The sequence below is a fragment of the Camelus ferus genome, chromosome 22 (assembly GCF_009834535.1).
Source record: "Camelus ferus isolate YT-003-E chromosome 22, BCGSAC_Cfer_1.0, whole genome shotgun sequence".
NCBI classification, from domain to species: Eukaryota; Metazoa; Chordata; class Mammalia; order Artiodactyla; family Camelidae; genus Camelus; species Camelus ferus.
In genome coordinates, this window is record NC_045717.1 from 15,594,102 (window position 1) to 15,611,586 (window position 17,485).

General features: G+C 54.2%; 1 protein-coding gene across 3 annotated transcripts in view; it reads right to left on the reverse strand.

The window, feature by feature from the left end:
• Nucleotides 1-17,485, reverse strand: part of SLC25A42 (solute carrier family 25 member 42) — a 32,652-nt gene that overhangs the window by 2,108 nt on the left and 13,059 nt on the right. Inside the window, exons 2-8 of one of the 3 annotated variants that reach the window (XM_032465184.1) lie at nt 10,958-11,071; nt 7,450-7,555; nt 5,717-5,742; nt 4,882-5,048; nt 4,402-4,518; nt 3,754-3,905; nt 224-2,548 (exon numbers count right to left, since the gene is read on the reverse strand). In XM_032465184.1, the coding sequence (XP_032321075.1) occupies nt 2,241-2,548; nt 3,754-3,905; nt 4,402-4,518; nt 4,882-5,048; nt 5,717-5,742; nt 7,450-7,555; nt 10,958-11,038 (957 nt within the window). In that variant the 5' untranslated portion in view covers nt 11,039-11,071 and the 3' untranslated portion in view covers nt 224-2,240. Of the gene's footprint in view, nt 1-223; nt 2,549-3,753; nt 3,906-4,401; nt 4,519-4,881; nt 5,049-5,641; nt 5,743-7,449; nt 7,556-10,957; nt 11,072-17,485 lie in introns of those variants that run through there. The other 2 variants (XM_032465185.1, XM_032465186.1) reach the window with 2 other exon arrangements.

The window sequence follows — 17,485 nt, forward strand, 5'->3', positions numbered from 1 at the left end:
CCCCTGTGAAGGGAACTGGGAGGCAGACCTACTTTTCATAGTAAACTGTGCAGTTTGCACTTTGTAGCAAATCATAAACTGGTTTAACAATCCATACAACAGTTACATTAAAAAAAAAAAAAGGTTTATTGAAGCCTCTGTTCAAAAATCTGCCAAAATAACTTCAAACCTGTTTTTGGTTTGGGGAGGGTGAGGGTAAGAGCAAAAGAGACATGGGCAGGAGAAAAAGTCATTTTAATTTTTATTAAATATACTCTCTTGGCACAAATCTTTAAAATATATAAACATTATATATAAACAAAGTGTCTTCATGGCATCAAAATGTAACTGCAAATCAGGACAGGCAACCAATGGAGAGCAGTGTGACTACTGGGGGGCCCCCTGCCCGGCTGTGTGCAGGGCTGGGGGGAGGGGCAGCGCTACACTGGCCCATTTGGCTGGGAGCCACCTCGGGGAGGCACGCCAGGGCCAGTCATCCTGAGGGACCCTCCCTGCTCCGGCCCAGCCTGCAGTTCAACAGGGGGCGCTGCTTAACCATCCATTTGGTCTCACCCGCCTGGGGTGGACTCCATCACTGCTGCTCTCGCCTGGATGCCCTCGAGTCCCCATCCCATCTCTCTGTGAAGGGCACCTCTGCCTCCCCTGAGCACTGGGCAAGGCTGGGAGGAGGTGGTTGAACACTCACCCCACAGGACAGCCATCACAGGCTGCCCAGGCCCCTGGGAACAAAGATGGGGCTGGCTGGTGGAAAAGTGCAGGCAGCACAGAAAGAGCGGTCCTCACGCCCACAGGACTAAGGCATGAAAAACAGAAATGGGGCAGAATGAAGGGAGGAAATGAAAATCACAATTGGAAATTCGTGTGTGGCTACAAACACACCGTCTCGGACCCTTTCACACATCATAGCTGCTAAGCCAACTGTGAAAATGGACCCTCTGGTAGCCCTGGTCCTGGACCCAGACTGACCTGATCAAGGTTTATTGTGTCTAGACCCAGGGCCAGTCAAATTTAAAAACAAACCCCTCCAAAATCAAACTCTAAACATCATTAGGAACCAGGTGTCTCGGAGTCCCCAGCAGGCCCCAGGGGGCTCCTCTGTGAGACCAGCTCCTTGGGGCACTCTGACTCTTTGAGCTTCCTGCCCCCAGGCCAGGCGCTGTCTCAGCGGCTGTCACTTTGGGAGAATCGAGGCTGCCAGCTGCCTCTGTGTATTCCATTCACGGGAAGCCAGACAATGCCATTGGGCCTCAAACCGTCCCATGTCCCAGCCAAGTAACCGCTCAGGTGGGGAGCCAGGGATATGCCAGGTGCCATGAGCCTCCCTCAGGAGCCACTGTGCCTAAGGGCAGAGGGTCAGGGCCCAAGCCCTGGCCTCCATTAGTGCAGCCCGTGGGGTGCAGACAGGAAGTTCTGGGCCCAGAGCAGGCAACCCAGGCAGATGCCCCTAGCTTGGGGCTCAGACCTAAACCTATTGCGATTCCTCAAACCCTGTTGACTGGAGGAGGCGTGACCCTCCTGGGAACATTACAAACCAGGGTGGGGGGCGTGTGGGGGAACAGAGGGGAAGACCTAATCCTAGGTTGAGTCTGGGATAGGGATAACACTCTTGGGAGAAGGCTGTTCCCCAGTGGGAGGCTCTGGGGACAGAATCATGTCATCTGGGAAGTAATGGTGAAGACAGCAAAGGCGGGGTGGGCAGGACAGGGGAGGGAGAGGCTGCATTTGCAGCCATAGCTCAGCAGGAGGCTGGTCTCACTGGGGACAGGGCAGGAGGCCAGGCCTCTCCCCTACACCCTCTGGAGCTTCCCCCACCCCTGAGCAGAGACTCAGAACAGCAAGGGGCGGGCGAGGTCTGGCCCTGAGCCCAGTGGGGACCGGGTCACTAGAATCAGGAGCCTGTCCAAGGGCACAAAGGGCACCAGGAGGCAGTGCTGGCAACTCATGACTCAGGGCGTTTAGGGTAATACCTCCGGGGGCAGCCCCAGCCCTGCTGAGGCTGGAAGAGCAAAGCATGGGAGCCCTGGCCCCCCAGTCCCAACAATGCACTTCAAGGGCCACTGGCTTTTCCGTCAGACCTGTCCACACTGAGCCCAGGTCCCCCCAACCCCTGCCTGTTCCACAAGGTGCATCTGTGCGGCCTGGGATGGAACCCAGCGTATCCTCGCTCCCGGGGCTCAGAAACGAAGGGGTCAGCGGTCCACCGCCAACTGAAGCTTGAAAGCAGCCGACCCCACTGGCCCCTAGCTCTGCAGATGCCGCAGCAGGATCTGCATGAGGTCGAAGGTGGTGAAGCTGATGCCCACCGCGATGGGACCCTTGAGCCAGTTCATGCTCAGGCCCTTGTAGAGGCCGCGCACCACACCCTCCTCCCGCACAATGGTGTGCATGGTGCGCACGATGGAGGTGCGCTGGTGGCCTGTGACGCCGGCTGTCTGCATGCGCCGCCGCACCACATCCAGTGGGTAAGAAGCTGACTGCCCAATAAGGCCGGCGCAGGCCCCGAAGATCATGCGCTCAAAGGGGTAGGGCTGCTGGCGGCCGCTGTACTCTGCAGGGGGAGGGGCGGGAGGGGCGGTGAGGGTGGCAGGAGGGGGCACGCACCCAAAGGCGCACTGGCACCCACAGGTGCTGGCACCCACACGCACCCCTGCACCCCGCACTCACAGTGCGTTTCAAGACCCAACCAGCTTGCCTGGGTCCTCCCACCTGGGCCATGGCCTCACTACTCCCACACCTCCAGGTCACTTGTTTGTAATCAAATTTGAGAAGTAAAAGATTTTAAGACAGAAGAGCACAGAGAATTATATAACCAAGTCCTGAGACCCAGAACGAGCTCATACTCAGTCATTCTTGTTTTGGGTCTAGCAAAGAAGGAAAGCGTTACTTGTGTCCATAACCCTCTCCACCACCTGGCCAGCCCTACGGGAGCCATCCAAACAGGCGCTGTGAGGACATGTGGGCAGGAAGGACGAAGGAGCAGCAACAGATCAACAGGGGTCCTTTAAAAATGTGTTGTAAATTTGAAACTAGGATTTAAAAACCAGGGAGACTACTTATTCCCTCAGCAGACGGGCAAAACATGAAGGGACCTGCCAGCACCACGAGGGGCATGACGTGGGTCAGGGGGAGGACCCCAGGGCAAGCGCAGCCCTTGGAAGAGGAGAGGGTGGAGAGGAAAACCAAAAACAGGGTCTCACACCCACACAGAGAGGAGCGCCTGGGATGTCAGCTGATCACCAGAAACCCGAAATAGCAGCCCAACCCCTAATAAGGAGGCCTCAATGCGGAGGGGACTGGGGATCTGTTACAGGGAACCTCAGCTTTACGTGAAACATTTTAACAGAAAACATGTTGGAGCAAATAAGGCAGAATATTAATGCCTGATCATACCAAGCGACAGGTACAAAGCAGGGTTATGGTGTTTGTACTTTTCCAGTTTCTCAAAATTATCAAAAGAAACGGAGGACACTTCCTCTCCATGTAGGTTTTTCCCGGTTTGTGTTTGGGTGCACCAGTGGCTGCTAGCACTCTGAGTGACACTGGACTTCACAAGGCTGCTCTCAAAATGAGGCATTAAAGGTCTTGAGTCCAGCTTCCTCAGGGCTGGCTGGATACATCTTCTCCTGATCCAGCCCCTGGGCCCCCAGCCTGCCCCTCCCAGAGAAGCCTTAGTGCCCCTCACCCCCACCCGCCTCCACCCGCCTCCAGGTCTGTGTGACCAGGGAGGTGCTGCCCTGGCTCCCCGCCCCTCACCTCTGTGTAGGCTCTTGAGCGTCTCGTAGGTGAAGAAGCTCAGGCCGGCGTAGGGAATGACCCCCAGGACCGTGGGAACGAAGCCGTGGTATAGAGTCTTCAGCCCCTCTTCTCGGGAGATGCGGATGAAGACATGAAAGATGTTGCTGTACCTGCAAGACACTGAGACTCAACTGGGATTGAGACTCTCTAATTCTCGGCTCCTCCCACTTCAGGGGGGCCAGAAGTTGACAGAACCCCCTGGTAGAAGTTTTGCCACTGGAGGGGGCCGTGCGGCCTAAGGCCATACTCCACCTTCAACATCAGCATCACTCTGCTGTGCTCAGCCCTTGTCTTTTGGTCGGATGCATTTTTAACATGTCTGTGCCCAACTCAACATGAAGACTTTGGGTTTGATGGAAGCAGAAACTGACCCCCAAGCTAAGAGATCCAATTACTGTCTTTCTGGAACTGCTGCAGAGCTGTACACCTGGCCTGCCCCATGGTACCCGGCAAGGTCCGGGCGGCAGTCTCGGCACCGCTTCATCTGCTGTCGGATGTGGAGGCCTGGAGCCAAACCCCAGGGTTCTTGATGGAGACAGCCAACCTGGGAGCCCCACTAGACAGAGCTCCTGGTGCCAGTGTTAGTGTCACCGTGGTAGGGCTTACATTTCCTTTGGGGTCACGGCCATCCGTGCTCTGACCAGGTCCAGGGGGTACGTCAGTGAAGCGGCTGTGGTTCCAGCCAGTGCACCGGCGAGGAGGCGGGGCCAGGGAGGCAGGGCTCTGAAAGAGGTGGGGAGAAGGTGAGACCTGAGGCCGGTGCCCACAGGGTTGGGTGGGGAGGGATGGGAGAACAGGCGTGGCCCGGCTTCCTGGCTGCTGAGCTGCCGGGGGCGGGGTGGGCGGGGGTCTCAATGGACTTCATTTCTAAATTCCCCTGGCTGCCTTTCCTGTCCCTTCCGTGTACGAGTTAATGGATGACGTGCACCCTTCCCACCCGCTCTGGGGCAGTTGGGATCGCTGGCCCTCCTGGGACTTAGGTTCTGCGGGGAGACGCGGATACCAGAGAAGTTCCGACATGGTGACCATGCGGAAGACCGGAGACCAGGGAGATGCGGCAGAGCTGGGGGGTGGGGGGTGGCTCACTCTCCGCGGAAGCCGTAGTAACGGCCCAGGATGCGCTTGTACTCCTCGTGCGCGCTGAACTGGATGGCTGCGTAGGGCACCACGCGCACCATGGTGGCCGAGTTTCCGCGCCACAGGCTGAGGAAGCCTTCGTTGAGGTAGGTGAAGTAGATGAGCCGGAAGGCCTCCTGGGGGGAGAACAGGGGAGAGGGTCAAGGTCAACGCCCTCAGCCTCCACCTGCCTCTCCCGAGCATCGCCCATGCTAGCAGAGCGCAGAGCCCGGACCTCCCCTGCCCACCTCGCCTTAATCCCCTCCCCCGCATTCTCTGGGCCCAGCATGACAGCAACCCCCTCCGCCCCAGCCAATCCTCTGGCCTTGGGAATGGTAAAGTGAGCCTGGAACCACATTTGCAAAGTAGACTGACAGCCCTGCCCAGAGGACGTTGTTGGTGTTTGGTAGTCTAGCTTTTAAAACTACTTTCTTTTCCTTTACTAAGAAGATGACACCTGCTCTGTGCTTAAAAATAAATCAGATATGAAAACTGAGTTTAGACTGTCAAGTCCTCTTGCCACTGCCCCCAGGATAGGTGGGTCTCCTGTCAATTCCCAGGGTGGGCTGTGTCCAGGCAGAGCTCAGGGTGTGAGACAGGTGGCCGTGGCCCTGGTGCCTGGCAGGAGAGGCCTGGTCACCCAGCAGCAGCCCTGGAGCTGGCCCGGGCCTAGGGGGAACCAATGGGAAAAAGCACCTTAAAAAGCATTTCCCCAACCCCCACCACTTTCCTTCTCTGCCTGCGCCAGCCCAGCAGGGCGGAAGGTGAAGGCCCCAGAGCCGGGGTCCATGACCTAGCGGCTCACCTTGGCAGAAAATCTTTTTGAGGACACTGGAAAAAAACCAAAAACACAACAGAGTGTGAGATATAAGGATGGGACACCCCAGGCTGCTTGACCCCCACCGCAGGGTTCTGGTCTGAGCATGGGGAGTGAGAGCAACCCCTGGGGATGCCCCCCACCCCCACAAGGGCTGAGGTGGGGGCAACCTTGCAAAGTCACCCTCCTCCCAGGAACCTTCTCCCCTCTTCACGGCCAGGCCCCTCTGCACACCAACTTCTCCCCAGGAAGGGGAGTCCAGCTGCCACCTGACCCTCCAGGATAGTGAGGTTCTCTGCAGGAGCTGCAAGGATGCATCTCTTGGGGGTGGACATCCAGCAGCCCCCAACCTGACTGGACTCCAATTCTACCAAACCCCTCTGGGGGAGGTGTCCCAGCCATTAACCACGCCTGGGGTCAGCCGAGGGCCTCTGGCTCCCTCAGAACATCTGGGGTCTGCCCCGTCTTCTCCAAGGCTTGGGACAGGTTGCCCTAATCCCCATATCCTACCCTCTATGGCTGCCTGGCTTACGGCCCCCACTCCATGGTGAGCTCTGTCACCAGGGGCTGGAGCCACAATGGCCACAAGGACCCAGAAACACAAGCCATGAGGGGTCTCTGTCTTGCAATGCCCCCATCTCACTTCCCCAGTGTCTGCCATATTCCCAGGACACCCCTGTACTCCCATCTGCGTGGACATGTGCACACCTCCTGTCTTCGAAGTTAAACACAGCTCCCTGAGGGGTGCTACACTGAGCGGTTGTTCCAGTAACAAAACAGCCGATGGAGGGCGTGCGTGCTCAGCTGCACGCCGGCCCTTTCCCATGGCAGCTTACTCCTCTGTGGGGACAGCAATGTTTCTGTTTTACGGTGAGGAAACAGGCCCAGAGAGGCTAGGGGACCAGCTTGAGGAAGTGGGGAGGGACTGGCTCGAGCCTGCAGTTCTCTCCTCCCAAACAGCTGAGGGGGCAAGGGTCCCAGGTTGTGACTGTCCTTCTGCCTGACGCTGTGCAGGCACTGGTCACCATCTGTGGGACAAAAAGGCCTCATCTTCAGGGGACCCTGTGCTTGCTTAACCCTAAGGAAGGAGGGAGATGGTTTCGTGAACTCTGACCCCCCAAAAGATACGTCCATGTCCTCATCCCCAGCACCCATGAACGTGACCTTAAGTGGAAACAGGGTCTTTGCAGATGTAATTAAATTAAACTGAGGTCATACTAGAGTAGGGTGGGCCCTAATCTAATGACAGTGTGCTTATAAGAAGAGGAGAGGGTCCAGACACAGAGGGTAAGGCAGAGGTTGGAGGGATGCGGCCATAAGCCAAGGATGCCTGGAGCCACCAGAAGCTGGAAGAGGTGAGGAAGGATACTTTCTCAGGGCCCCAGAAGGAATCAACCCTAGAGACACCTTGAATTTGGAATTCTGGCCTCCAGAAAGTGAGAGAATAAATTCCTATTGCTCTAAGCTGCCTGATTTGTGGTACATTGTGACTCCAGTCCTAAACATTAATAGACTTTCTAAGTTGATTTTTGTTTTTTAAAAAACACCTTTATTGTGGTATAATTCCTGTACAGTAAACCACACATATTTCAGATTTATCTAAGTGGATTCTAAAGAGGCATCTTAAAAACCAATTTGCAGTGCAGTTTGGGGGCCCATGGAGGAGGGTGACTGCCTGGTAGCTTCTCTATTGCATGGCATAGATGACAGGCAGCATTTACCTTGGAAAATGATTTTGGTTCGGTCCAGAGGAGCTACTGCTGTTTTGGCAAGAGCTCCAGCCAGGGCCCCGGACAAGAGGGAGCGGAGAACTTGCCTGTGATCACTCTGCAAGAAAACACACGGACATGCGGTCTGTTGTTGGAGAGGGAGCAGAGGTGTCTGCTCTGCTGAGGACAATTTCCAGGAGGAACATTTTCCTTCTCCCCCTGGTCCAGGGTTGCCAGATACATTGTGGCTGGAGTGACACAGCTCTGCTGGGCCCTGGGCATGCTGGGGCACAGGGTGAGCTGTGGTGGGTCCAGTGGCCACGGAGCCTGGTGTGCCACAGGGAAAGCCTCCTGAGCCACAGGGACCATCCACACAAGAGGTAATGCACTGGCTGGGCTGCTCTGTGAGGTTCCAAGTCCTCAGAGACAGCCTAAAATGGGACCGACTACAAACGCAAGAGTCACCCCTGGCCTGTCCCACTTGGAAGCTTTGATTCCACCCACTGCCTGTCTGTGAGGGACTCTCACGCTGCAGCGTTTCAGGGCAAAGGATCCTTGTGGTCAGGGGGTTGGGCAGGGGGTATCAGGCAAGCAGATCCTGACTCTGTTCAGCGTGTCCTCTTTCCACAGTTTTCTATCAAGACTTCTAGGGTGGATGTCTGTGGCTCTTCATCCAACCAAGGCGAGGGTGATGGTGACAGTGACGTGGCTGACTGGCACTGTGTGAATCTGCGGCCAGCCTCAGAGCCAGTGCCTTCCCAGGTCTTCCTGAGGCTCCTTGAGCCCTGGCTCAAACAGCCCTTCTTCCTTTGAGGCCCATGGAGCCCTGAGTCGTTGCACAGGAAGCCACTGGCTCATCCAGTTGGTGTCTCCATTCCACTGCTGACTCAGCCACAGAACCTGTCCCCACCTGTCCTCACTCGGCAGCGAGCAGGGGTGGTGAGGAGCAGAGAGCTCAGTGATCCCAGGAATCTGCGAAGTCCATGAGGACCAGGTGCCCTCAGGGCCTGGGGACACACAGTGAGGGGCAGGGGTATGTACGAGCCCCCCTCCCCCCGCCACCAGGCTGCCAGTCCACAGGGGAAGCCAGACATGAACTAATTCTTCAGACAAATGCGTGCAGTCACCGGTCTCGGAGGGGCTATGAGGAGGGGGCTCAGGGTTCCGGGAGAATGCAGGGTAGTGGGTAAGGGGCTGAGGTTGAAGGATGAGGTGCAGCTAACTGCGGTGTGTGTGTGAGAGACGGGGAGGAATGGAACACTCAGAGGCAGTGGTGAGAAGGGGTAGGGGGCCCTGGGGGACCACAAAGTGGGCAGGGTGGCTGACAGGGAAAAGAGATGAAATCTGGTTGGGGCTGGACCCCACAGAGCATGGGGGGCCGGGCAAGGAGGCTGGTCTTTGCCTAAAGAGAAATGGAGAAGTGTGAAGGGGAACAGGCTGTTTTAACTGTAACCAGAGAAAAGGCAGCTCCAGCAAAGCCCAGGATGGAGGCAGCAGAGGCTGGGACCAGGGCGGCTGAGAGCGGGGAGGGATGAGGAGGTTTGGGTGGGTACAGCTGGCAACGCCGGCGTCCAGACTGGGCCTCCACGTTTGCTCAGCTCAGCAGGAGGCTCAGGGGGAAGGGCTGGGTCTGTCCACAATCCTGGCCTGAGTCTGGGCTCTGTCCTGACTAACCACAGTGACGGGATGGCCCCTCTGGTCTCCTGTTCCTCGTCTTTGATACAGTGAGGTGCTGTCTCCTGGCCCAGGTCCCAGATTTTATCCCAAGTGTCCCAGATGCTCGCAGTGGCCATGTGCCCCACAACCTGGCCCTTTTCCCTTAATGCCCCCGGTGTCCCCTCCACCAGCCCAGCCCACCTGTCCCTATAAACAACAAACAACTTCCCACAGCTTCTGAGGTTGAGCTTCACCATGGGGGTCCATCTTCTTGCTTCACACAGGCCTGTTATTGGGGACCCCTGCCTTTTCTGGGTCACACAGGAAGGTTCTGGGTGTCTGGTCCCTTTGGCTTTGAGGGGTGTGGACATCAGATGCCAGAAGGCTCGGTGGTGTTCCTGGCACCAGCTCCGAGGCCCAACCGGCCCTCTGCCTTAATCTCCTGTCTGTGAATCAGTGTGGTGACTGCTCACCTCGAGCCACTGTGAGCAGACGGATTCCCTCTGTGCACCCCGTGGGCACTAGAAGGAGGGCCAATGTGTCCCTTCCATCTCCTTCACCAGGTTACTTCCTGTGCAGTCTGGGTTCTTACAATCACAGGCCAGCTCTGCACATCGGGAACACACATGTCCTTAAACCCAAACTCTGGATGTGGAGCTCCGGGGACCCACTGTAAGCCCACAACACACGCTCAGTGGAGGAGGCCACCACTGCCGCCTCTGGATGCCCTTCCAGGGATTTGTAAACGACCACAGCCCCGCTTATTCTTTAACGAGCTTGGCATCGGCATCACCAAACAGTCAGTGTCTCTATATCCATCATATGAAGAGATCCTGCAGGTGAAGAATGAGGCAGGCAGTCCGATGGAGAGGAAACGGATGATCCACAAACCAGATCCATGTGAACACCACAAGAAGATGCCCGGCTCCTTAACCAAAGAAATGGGACTTGGCACAGTGAGCTCCCTGCACTGGGCTGGCCAAGTAGACCAAGATTGATGTGGGTCATGCCAGCCAGCACGGGGGAAAACCAGTGCTGTGTGCGTCCCAGCACATGCCCAGCATGGGGGCCCTTGCTGGGCACATCTGCTTGGTGAGATCCACATCCAGCGGCCGATGGAGGGAAGGCTACGTCTCCCTTATACTCTGCTGGGAAGTTCACTAAACTGTGAGGGATGGAGGTGACCATTCTGGAGCTCGCCCCCCACCGCCCAGTGTGGTGATGGTGGACCCAGACACTGGCCCTGAGAATCAGTTCTGCCCACCTGGCACTCCACAGGGTGACGTGGAATTCGGGGATGATGCTGCTTTGGCCTTTGAGCCCACGGACTTTGAACACTGCATGCAGGCACCTGAGCCAGCCTGGCAGTGAAAGTGGGTTTCTCTGTGGGGCTAGGTCAGCCTGTGTTCGAGGTTCAGCTGGGAGAACGTCTAACAGCTTCTCTGGTGCACAAGGACAGGGCTGATCCAATTTCTTTATGAGGGAATAAACCTTTTCTTCTTCAACTGAAGGGCATAATCGCAGATGAACCTCAGAGCTAAGAGCAAACTCCTCACCGCAGCCCCCTCCCCCGAGGCCCACTCCACCTCTGGCTAATTCTTTTGTGTTGGCAAACCTGAGACAGAAAAGGGGCACAAGGATACCTTTGACATCCCAGCCAAATGTGGGTGAGGTTTTGGCTTTTTGGCCAGGTGGTGGGCCACCCGGATCCACAGCACAAATGGGGCTATAAAAATGGAATCAAAAGCAGCCTGTGTCATCCCCCACAGCCTCGCCCTCAGTGTGTGTAGGGGGATCTGTAATATGGTGCGAGCACAGAAGAGGGACGTGGTGAGAACGCCCATGGGGAGGCTGGGGTACTTGCCTTTGAAGAGACAGATGAGGGCAGGACGGACTCAGCATCCTCACGCAAACGCACCACGCCTTCCTTCACACCATTACCCATTCCAGGCCTGCTCAGGACGGTGGGGACTCGGTCCTGGGGAGCAAGAGGGAGCAAAGTAAAAAGGTGGCCTCCCCCACCGGCCTGGGGCCTGTGACTCATCCTCAAATCCCGTGATGCCAGCAACGCGCCAACCAGTGGCACACTCCTCCTAACCTGGCTTCTGTCTCCCTGCAGGAGAAAGACATCCAAGCCTGCATCCTGATGCCAGTCCCCTGTGCTGATCACGCTGATAGCTTAATTGTTTACAAAAGCTTTTCTCATTGGCTCTTTGATTCTCACACACAGGCCTCTGTGTCGTCTGTTTTTTTCACCTAGTACCAACCGTCTAAATTGGCTCAGACAGGTTAAGTAGCCAGCAAGGTCACAGTAGGAGGCAGGGCTGTGGGGTGTGGAGGGGCCCCACCTGCCTGGAGCCCAATGCCTTCTGGGCTTATGCCATCTTAGATCTGAGATTTTGTCCACAGAAATACTTTAAGAAAATTAATCTTTTTCCTACTGTGTGGCTGCTTGCTCTTTGCAGCCAAGCTTACAGTAAAGGGTCCTAATACTTGAGGATTCCTCCCTGGAAACCCACACGGAACCTCCCAGAAGAAGCACAGGTAAAGCTCAGCCAACTGCAGGGAGGGGACCAGAAGGAAAAAAGGGTGAAGGCCTGGTGTCATTGAGATGCCGCTGGGCACCAGTATGCTTGGAGGTCTCCGTTTCCATGCTTTAAAATTACCCAATGACTGTTTCCTACCTAAAATGGGCTCTAAAATCAATGACAAGTAATCTGATAAGAGACAAAAAAAGAGACACAAATGGGAAGGCCTTGTGAAGACAGAGACAGAGGTTGGAGTGATAACACAAGCCAAGGAACGCCTGGAGCAGAAAATCTGGAGGAGACAAGGAAGGATCCTCCTCTAGAGCTTTCCCGGAGGGCATGGCCACACACCTTAACTGGGGACTCTGAGTGCCAGAACTTCCAGAGTTTTGTTGTCTTAAGCCAGTTTGTCGTGATCTGTCACAGCGGCAACAGGAAACTAAGACTAAACGCCCTTCTTTGAGGAGAATCTGGGTTGCCCTGTGCCCCCTCAACCCTGAGCAGAAGGGGCAGCCACAGCCCACAAGCTGTTCCCACCAGGGCCTGGAGCCTCCAGGCAGCTCTCCAGGATTGCAGGGTCAAGAGGGGATTTCTGCCCTGGGGGAAGGGCTCAAGATTTTGTCTCTCAGGTCAAAGGCTAATTTCCTAGGAAATAAAGAGCTATTTCAAATCAGTTAAAAACAAAACAAAAACAAAAACAATTCAAGACAAAAAAGGCAAAGAAACAGCCAAGTTACCAGGAAGGCAACAACTTAAAAATATGACAGGTACTTGACTGCACTCATAAGGAGAAAGTTGGGTTTAACTGTCAGTGGGGGGCGTTGGCACATGTGGGGACAGTGCACAAGGACAGGGCTGATCTGTTACTGTGTAGGGACAGTAACGCAACTGGTGGATGAGGCGAGTGGGCAAGGGAGCGGCCACTGGGTGCGCCTCTCTGCAGGTGACTTGGCAAATGCCTTGCTGTGCCCCCAACAGGTAAGCATGAAGCCTCGTGGGCCAGTGAGGCCATGGCCAGGTGCTGGTCCCAGTGAAAGTATGAAGGTCTGGATGGGAAGCCACGGGGGTGGGGGAGGGGGTGGGGGACAGGGAGAACACGTGACAGCAGCCCTCAAGGGAGAACACCACCCAGCCTGTCACTAATGAGTGGGACCTACCTGGACCCAGCTGGGATGCTGTCCAGATGCAAAGACCTGGAAACAGTCCAGTTGTTTATAGAGAGCTGTCAACAGTGATGGGGACTTACTGGACATGGGAGGAGACAAGAATAGGCGGGAGCCTAACTGTGGATGTACAGACTCTCTTGCAGTTGGCATTTCCCTGCCCCCCACTTACCTATCCATTAACAACAGAGAGAGGACCGAACCCACGCGTGGCCCTTCCTTGGTCAGAACCCCTCCCACTGCCCTAAGGCATCCCCTCCATGCTCCCTCCTGGCCCCTTTCCCTGAAACTGTCACATGATTCTGAATTCACCCCCCCAAAAAAAGGCCCCCACCTCCCTGAATTGGGGCTCCCACTGCTCCACACAGCATCCATGCTCAGGACAGTCACCAGGTTTCCTCGGCCACCAGTGGCCTCCACCAGTAGGGACATCGTAGTCAGAACTTCTCTACACACAGCCCCAGGTTGGGCCCCCCATGTCTGTGCCCAAGAACATGGGCTCCTTCGGGTGTTATCTGGAGATCCTCACTGGTCACATAGTGACCAATGGCCTATGTGGCTGAGGGTGAGGCCCAGGGTATGGCAGGTGGCCTCAGCTGGTGCTGGGAACCTGGAGCCTCCTCCCTCTTGACTTCTTCCCCTGCAGTCTCTGCTATTTACATAATATCCTTTAGATGAATAAGTCAGAACACTGAGAAGTGAATCCTAGAACAGGAGGTGCAGCCGGCAGAACTGGGGGAGGAGGTCCCTGGGGAATCTCAGAGGAACCTGGCCCAGGAGTCGCCTTTGGGCCTCTCATCACAGCAGAGGATGCTGTGTGTTCTCTGGGGTCAGGAGCTCAAGGGGAGAAGCCAAGTCACTGCCTGGTGCTGGGGACGAGGGTGAGGGTAAGATCGGGGCAGCCACTTGCTCAAGTTTTGCTCCTTGACAAGCAAATGCACACCTGGCCAGGACTTTTGGAAAAAGGTGAAACCCAGACAGTACCTCGTAGGCATCATTTGGGCGGGGAACACAGATCTTTGGTTTTGCTTCAAAACCCACACTCGGCCTTCTCAAAATGTAAGTCACTCCCAAGTTCAAAGATGTATTTATATAAAATAGTACATAGGGTAGGGAGAGGGGATGGAACATTAAATTAGGCCAGTTGTAAATGTTTTCCCCTAAAAAATCAATCTTTTAAAGAAGACAGAGGACAGCTCAGAGCTCTGGCCCTCAGTGTCCCTCCAGGACCCCCAGCAGTAGGGACATCCTGCTGCCCTCTCTCAGCTCCTTTGTTGGCATCTCTGACCTCTTGTGACACTGTATGTCTGGTGCACAACTGCCTAGATCTCATGGACTAGATGGACACACGCATTCTTGTTCCTCGTGCTGGTGACACTGTCACACTGAGGGTCTCCGCGTTCAGGCTGGGAGCCCACCTCTCAGTCCCACATTCTGGGTGCCCGTTCACCTGGGAGACCCGCGCTCGCTCTCCTCCCACAGCTCCTGAACATCCCATGCCCCGTGGCGGCTCTGTGGCTAGAGGTTATGTCTGTTAATATTTACCCCAAATGACGCCCTGGCCATCACTCTGCCGAACCCGCTGCCCTGTGGCTTTACTTCCAAAAGAGAATCTGTTTTTTAAGTTCAAGTGCACATTCCTCAATCCAGAGTAGAAGCTGAGGGACCTCTAAAGTGAGCCACCGGCTTGGTTTCAGGTGGTGCAGAGAGAACAGGCGTCCATGAAGAATAATGTAGGGGGGACAGGATTTAAGTAAGGGTTGTTTTCTTTTTTACGGGGCTTAGGATTTATGTGAGGGTTTTTTAGGGGAAGGGAGGGTACTGGGATTGTTCCTTAAAAATATTTTCAGCACACAAAAAATAAAAATTTGTAACTGTGTACAATGATGTATGTTAACTAGACTTATTGTGGTGATCAGTACACAATATACACAAATATTAAACCATTACATTGTAAACCTGACACTAATATACAGTTGGCCCTCTGTATCTGCAGGTTCCACATCCATGGATTCAACTAACTGAGGATTGGGAAAAAAACAAAAAAATCCCATAAAGTTCCAAAAAGCAAAACTTGAATTTGCTATACACTGGCAACTATTTATAAAGCATTTACATTGTATTAGGTATTATAAGTGACCTAGAGATGATTTAAAGTATACAGGAGAATGTGCGTAGGTTATATGCAAATGCTACGCCATTTTATAATAAGGGACTTGAGCACCCTTGAATTTTGGTATCCAGGGGTAAATCCGGAACCAATGCCCTGGAGATACTGAGGGATGATGGTAATGTTACGTGTCAATCATACCTCAATTAAAAAATGCAAAACAAAACAAAATAAAGCCCCAAAAACCTTCAGATAAGAGAGACAGAATATACAGAGGGACAATGGCCAGGCTATGTGTGACAGTGGAACTCTGACCCACCACCTCTGTAGCACCCAGCCAGGGAAGTAAATCACAACTCCTCTAGCAATGGGCCCCAAAAGCTGGGACTTGGTCAGTGACTGCAGCTTCCCTAATTTTCCCTAATTTTTGTTCCTGTTTCCAACTCAGGACAACCAGAAGGAAAAAAATATACCCTTCACAACCAATCACATAAGGCAACTGCTTCTTGGCAGCTGCCCCCAGCTTCTTATACCAACAGCCTCCAACAGGCGCACCTGGGCCTATGCTCCACCATAACGGTCTCCCTCTCTCCTGCCGGCCTTTGAGTCTCAGCCAAACGCAGCGGACACCTTGGCTCTAGCAAGCCTCTGTTGTTCTCATTTCGGTTGCCTTAGTTTATTCCCACAGGTAACTGCATGAATAGGGGAGAAGAGATAGCTCTTTCTTATAGTAGAATTTCACTTAAGAAATGTACGAGGAGTGACGGACACAGAAAATCACCAATAGGCAAATGTCAGTATTCCCTATTGCCATCAAGAGCCACAGGCGGACAGATGCTAAAATGGGGGAGTGATAATACGATGAGAAATGGGGTACTTAGGTGGTCTCTAAACATCTGTCCACAAGACACTTAGTAATTTCTTTGGGCAGAGAAACCTAACAGACCCCACCTTGAGCAAATGATCAAGGTCAGCACCACTGGTGATGGGACATAGTGACAGACTGTACCTCTGACAATGCAGTGGGAAGGACACAACATCACTTCTGCGGGATTCTTGCCAAAGATGTACAACCCCAGTATGATCATGAGGAAACACCTGACAAACCACAAGGAGGCAGACTCTTCAAGCGACTGAGCAGTTCTCAGCAAGTGTGTGAAGGTCAAGGACAATAAGAAAAGACCGAGGCACCATCACAGATCGGAGGTGACTAAGGAGACACAAGGTCTAAGTACAACATAGGCACCTGGACCAGAATGAGAACATTACAGGGAAAGCTGGTGAAACCAGAATTCAGTCTGGAGATGAATTCTTACTGCTGCATCAGTGTTAATGTTCTGGTTCAGATAACTGTATTGTGTAAGATGCTAACAATGGGGGCAGCTGGGCGAAGGGTATCAGGAACTCTCAGTTATTTTTGTCATTTTTCCATAAGTCTAAAATTATTTCAAAATAAAAAAATTTTTTTAAAGCTTTGAGAAAACCAGGAGCTTCAGAGAAACCTTTGGCACATCCCAGACATTTCAGATGTCTGTGGCTATGGAGGGTTGGCCCGGGGACCTGGCTCCTCCCTGTCCTGTTGGGGCCTCTGAGCCAGGGTCTCTGCATCCTGGGCTGGAGCTGGGGAACTATGCCAGCAGTCATGGGAGCCCTGTGTGAGGGATTAATGCTGCCTAGTTGGAGGGGAGACCAGCACCCTTCTTGGCAGGTGCACCCTGACCTTGGCCCCTTCTCAGAGCAGGGCGTTGGGGGTCAGCAGCTGCGGGGTCCTGGGCCAAGGCCTTCACCCTCTGCCTCTGCATGTTGGGGTGAGGATGGGGTGAAGGCAGGTGCTCGACACAATGGCACGATAGCATCTATTGTTTATTGAATCCCTTTGCCCCTGTGTTCTTTAATCCGGCCAGCTTTAACCAACGAGCATGGGGGCTGCTTTACAGATGGGGAAGCATGCGTCCTTGCCGGAGACTGCTATGGTGGTAATCACTCCAGCTAATGACTGAGGTGTCACAATCTCTGGTTTATCTCCCCACTTTGCCGAGGAGACCCGTGGATATTACTGTATGTGGCAAAAGGGACTTTGCAAATGTGATCAAGTTAAGGATCTTGAGATGGGGAAACTGTCCTGGAGTCTCAGGATGGCCCCCATGTCATCACAAGTCCTTAAAAGGGAGGCAGGAAGGTCAGAGAAGGCATGTGGTGATGGAGGCAGATTTCAGAGAGATCTGAAGATGCTGTACTGCTGGTTTTGAAGGCAGTAGAAGGGAACTCTGGTGGCTGCGCGCAGGTGGCCTCTACAAGCCAGAAAAGAGAAGAAAAACAGATTTTCAGGAATCTCCATTAAGAACACATCCCTGCAGACCTGTGTTAGACTTCTGACCTCCAGAACTGAAGGGTAACAAACCTGTGTGGCTTTTAGCCTCCAGGTGTGTGGACGTTTGTTACAGCAGCCGAGGTAAACCGATACAGGCTGTCAGGAGGAAGCTGGGGCGGTGGCCCTGTGCGACAGCTCAGGGTAGTCACAAGGAGGCCGATTTCAGGTCAACATGAGATGATGAAAATGCCAGGACTGCCAGTACTGACGGCAGCCCAAC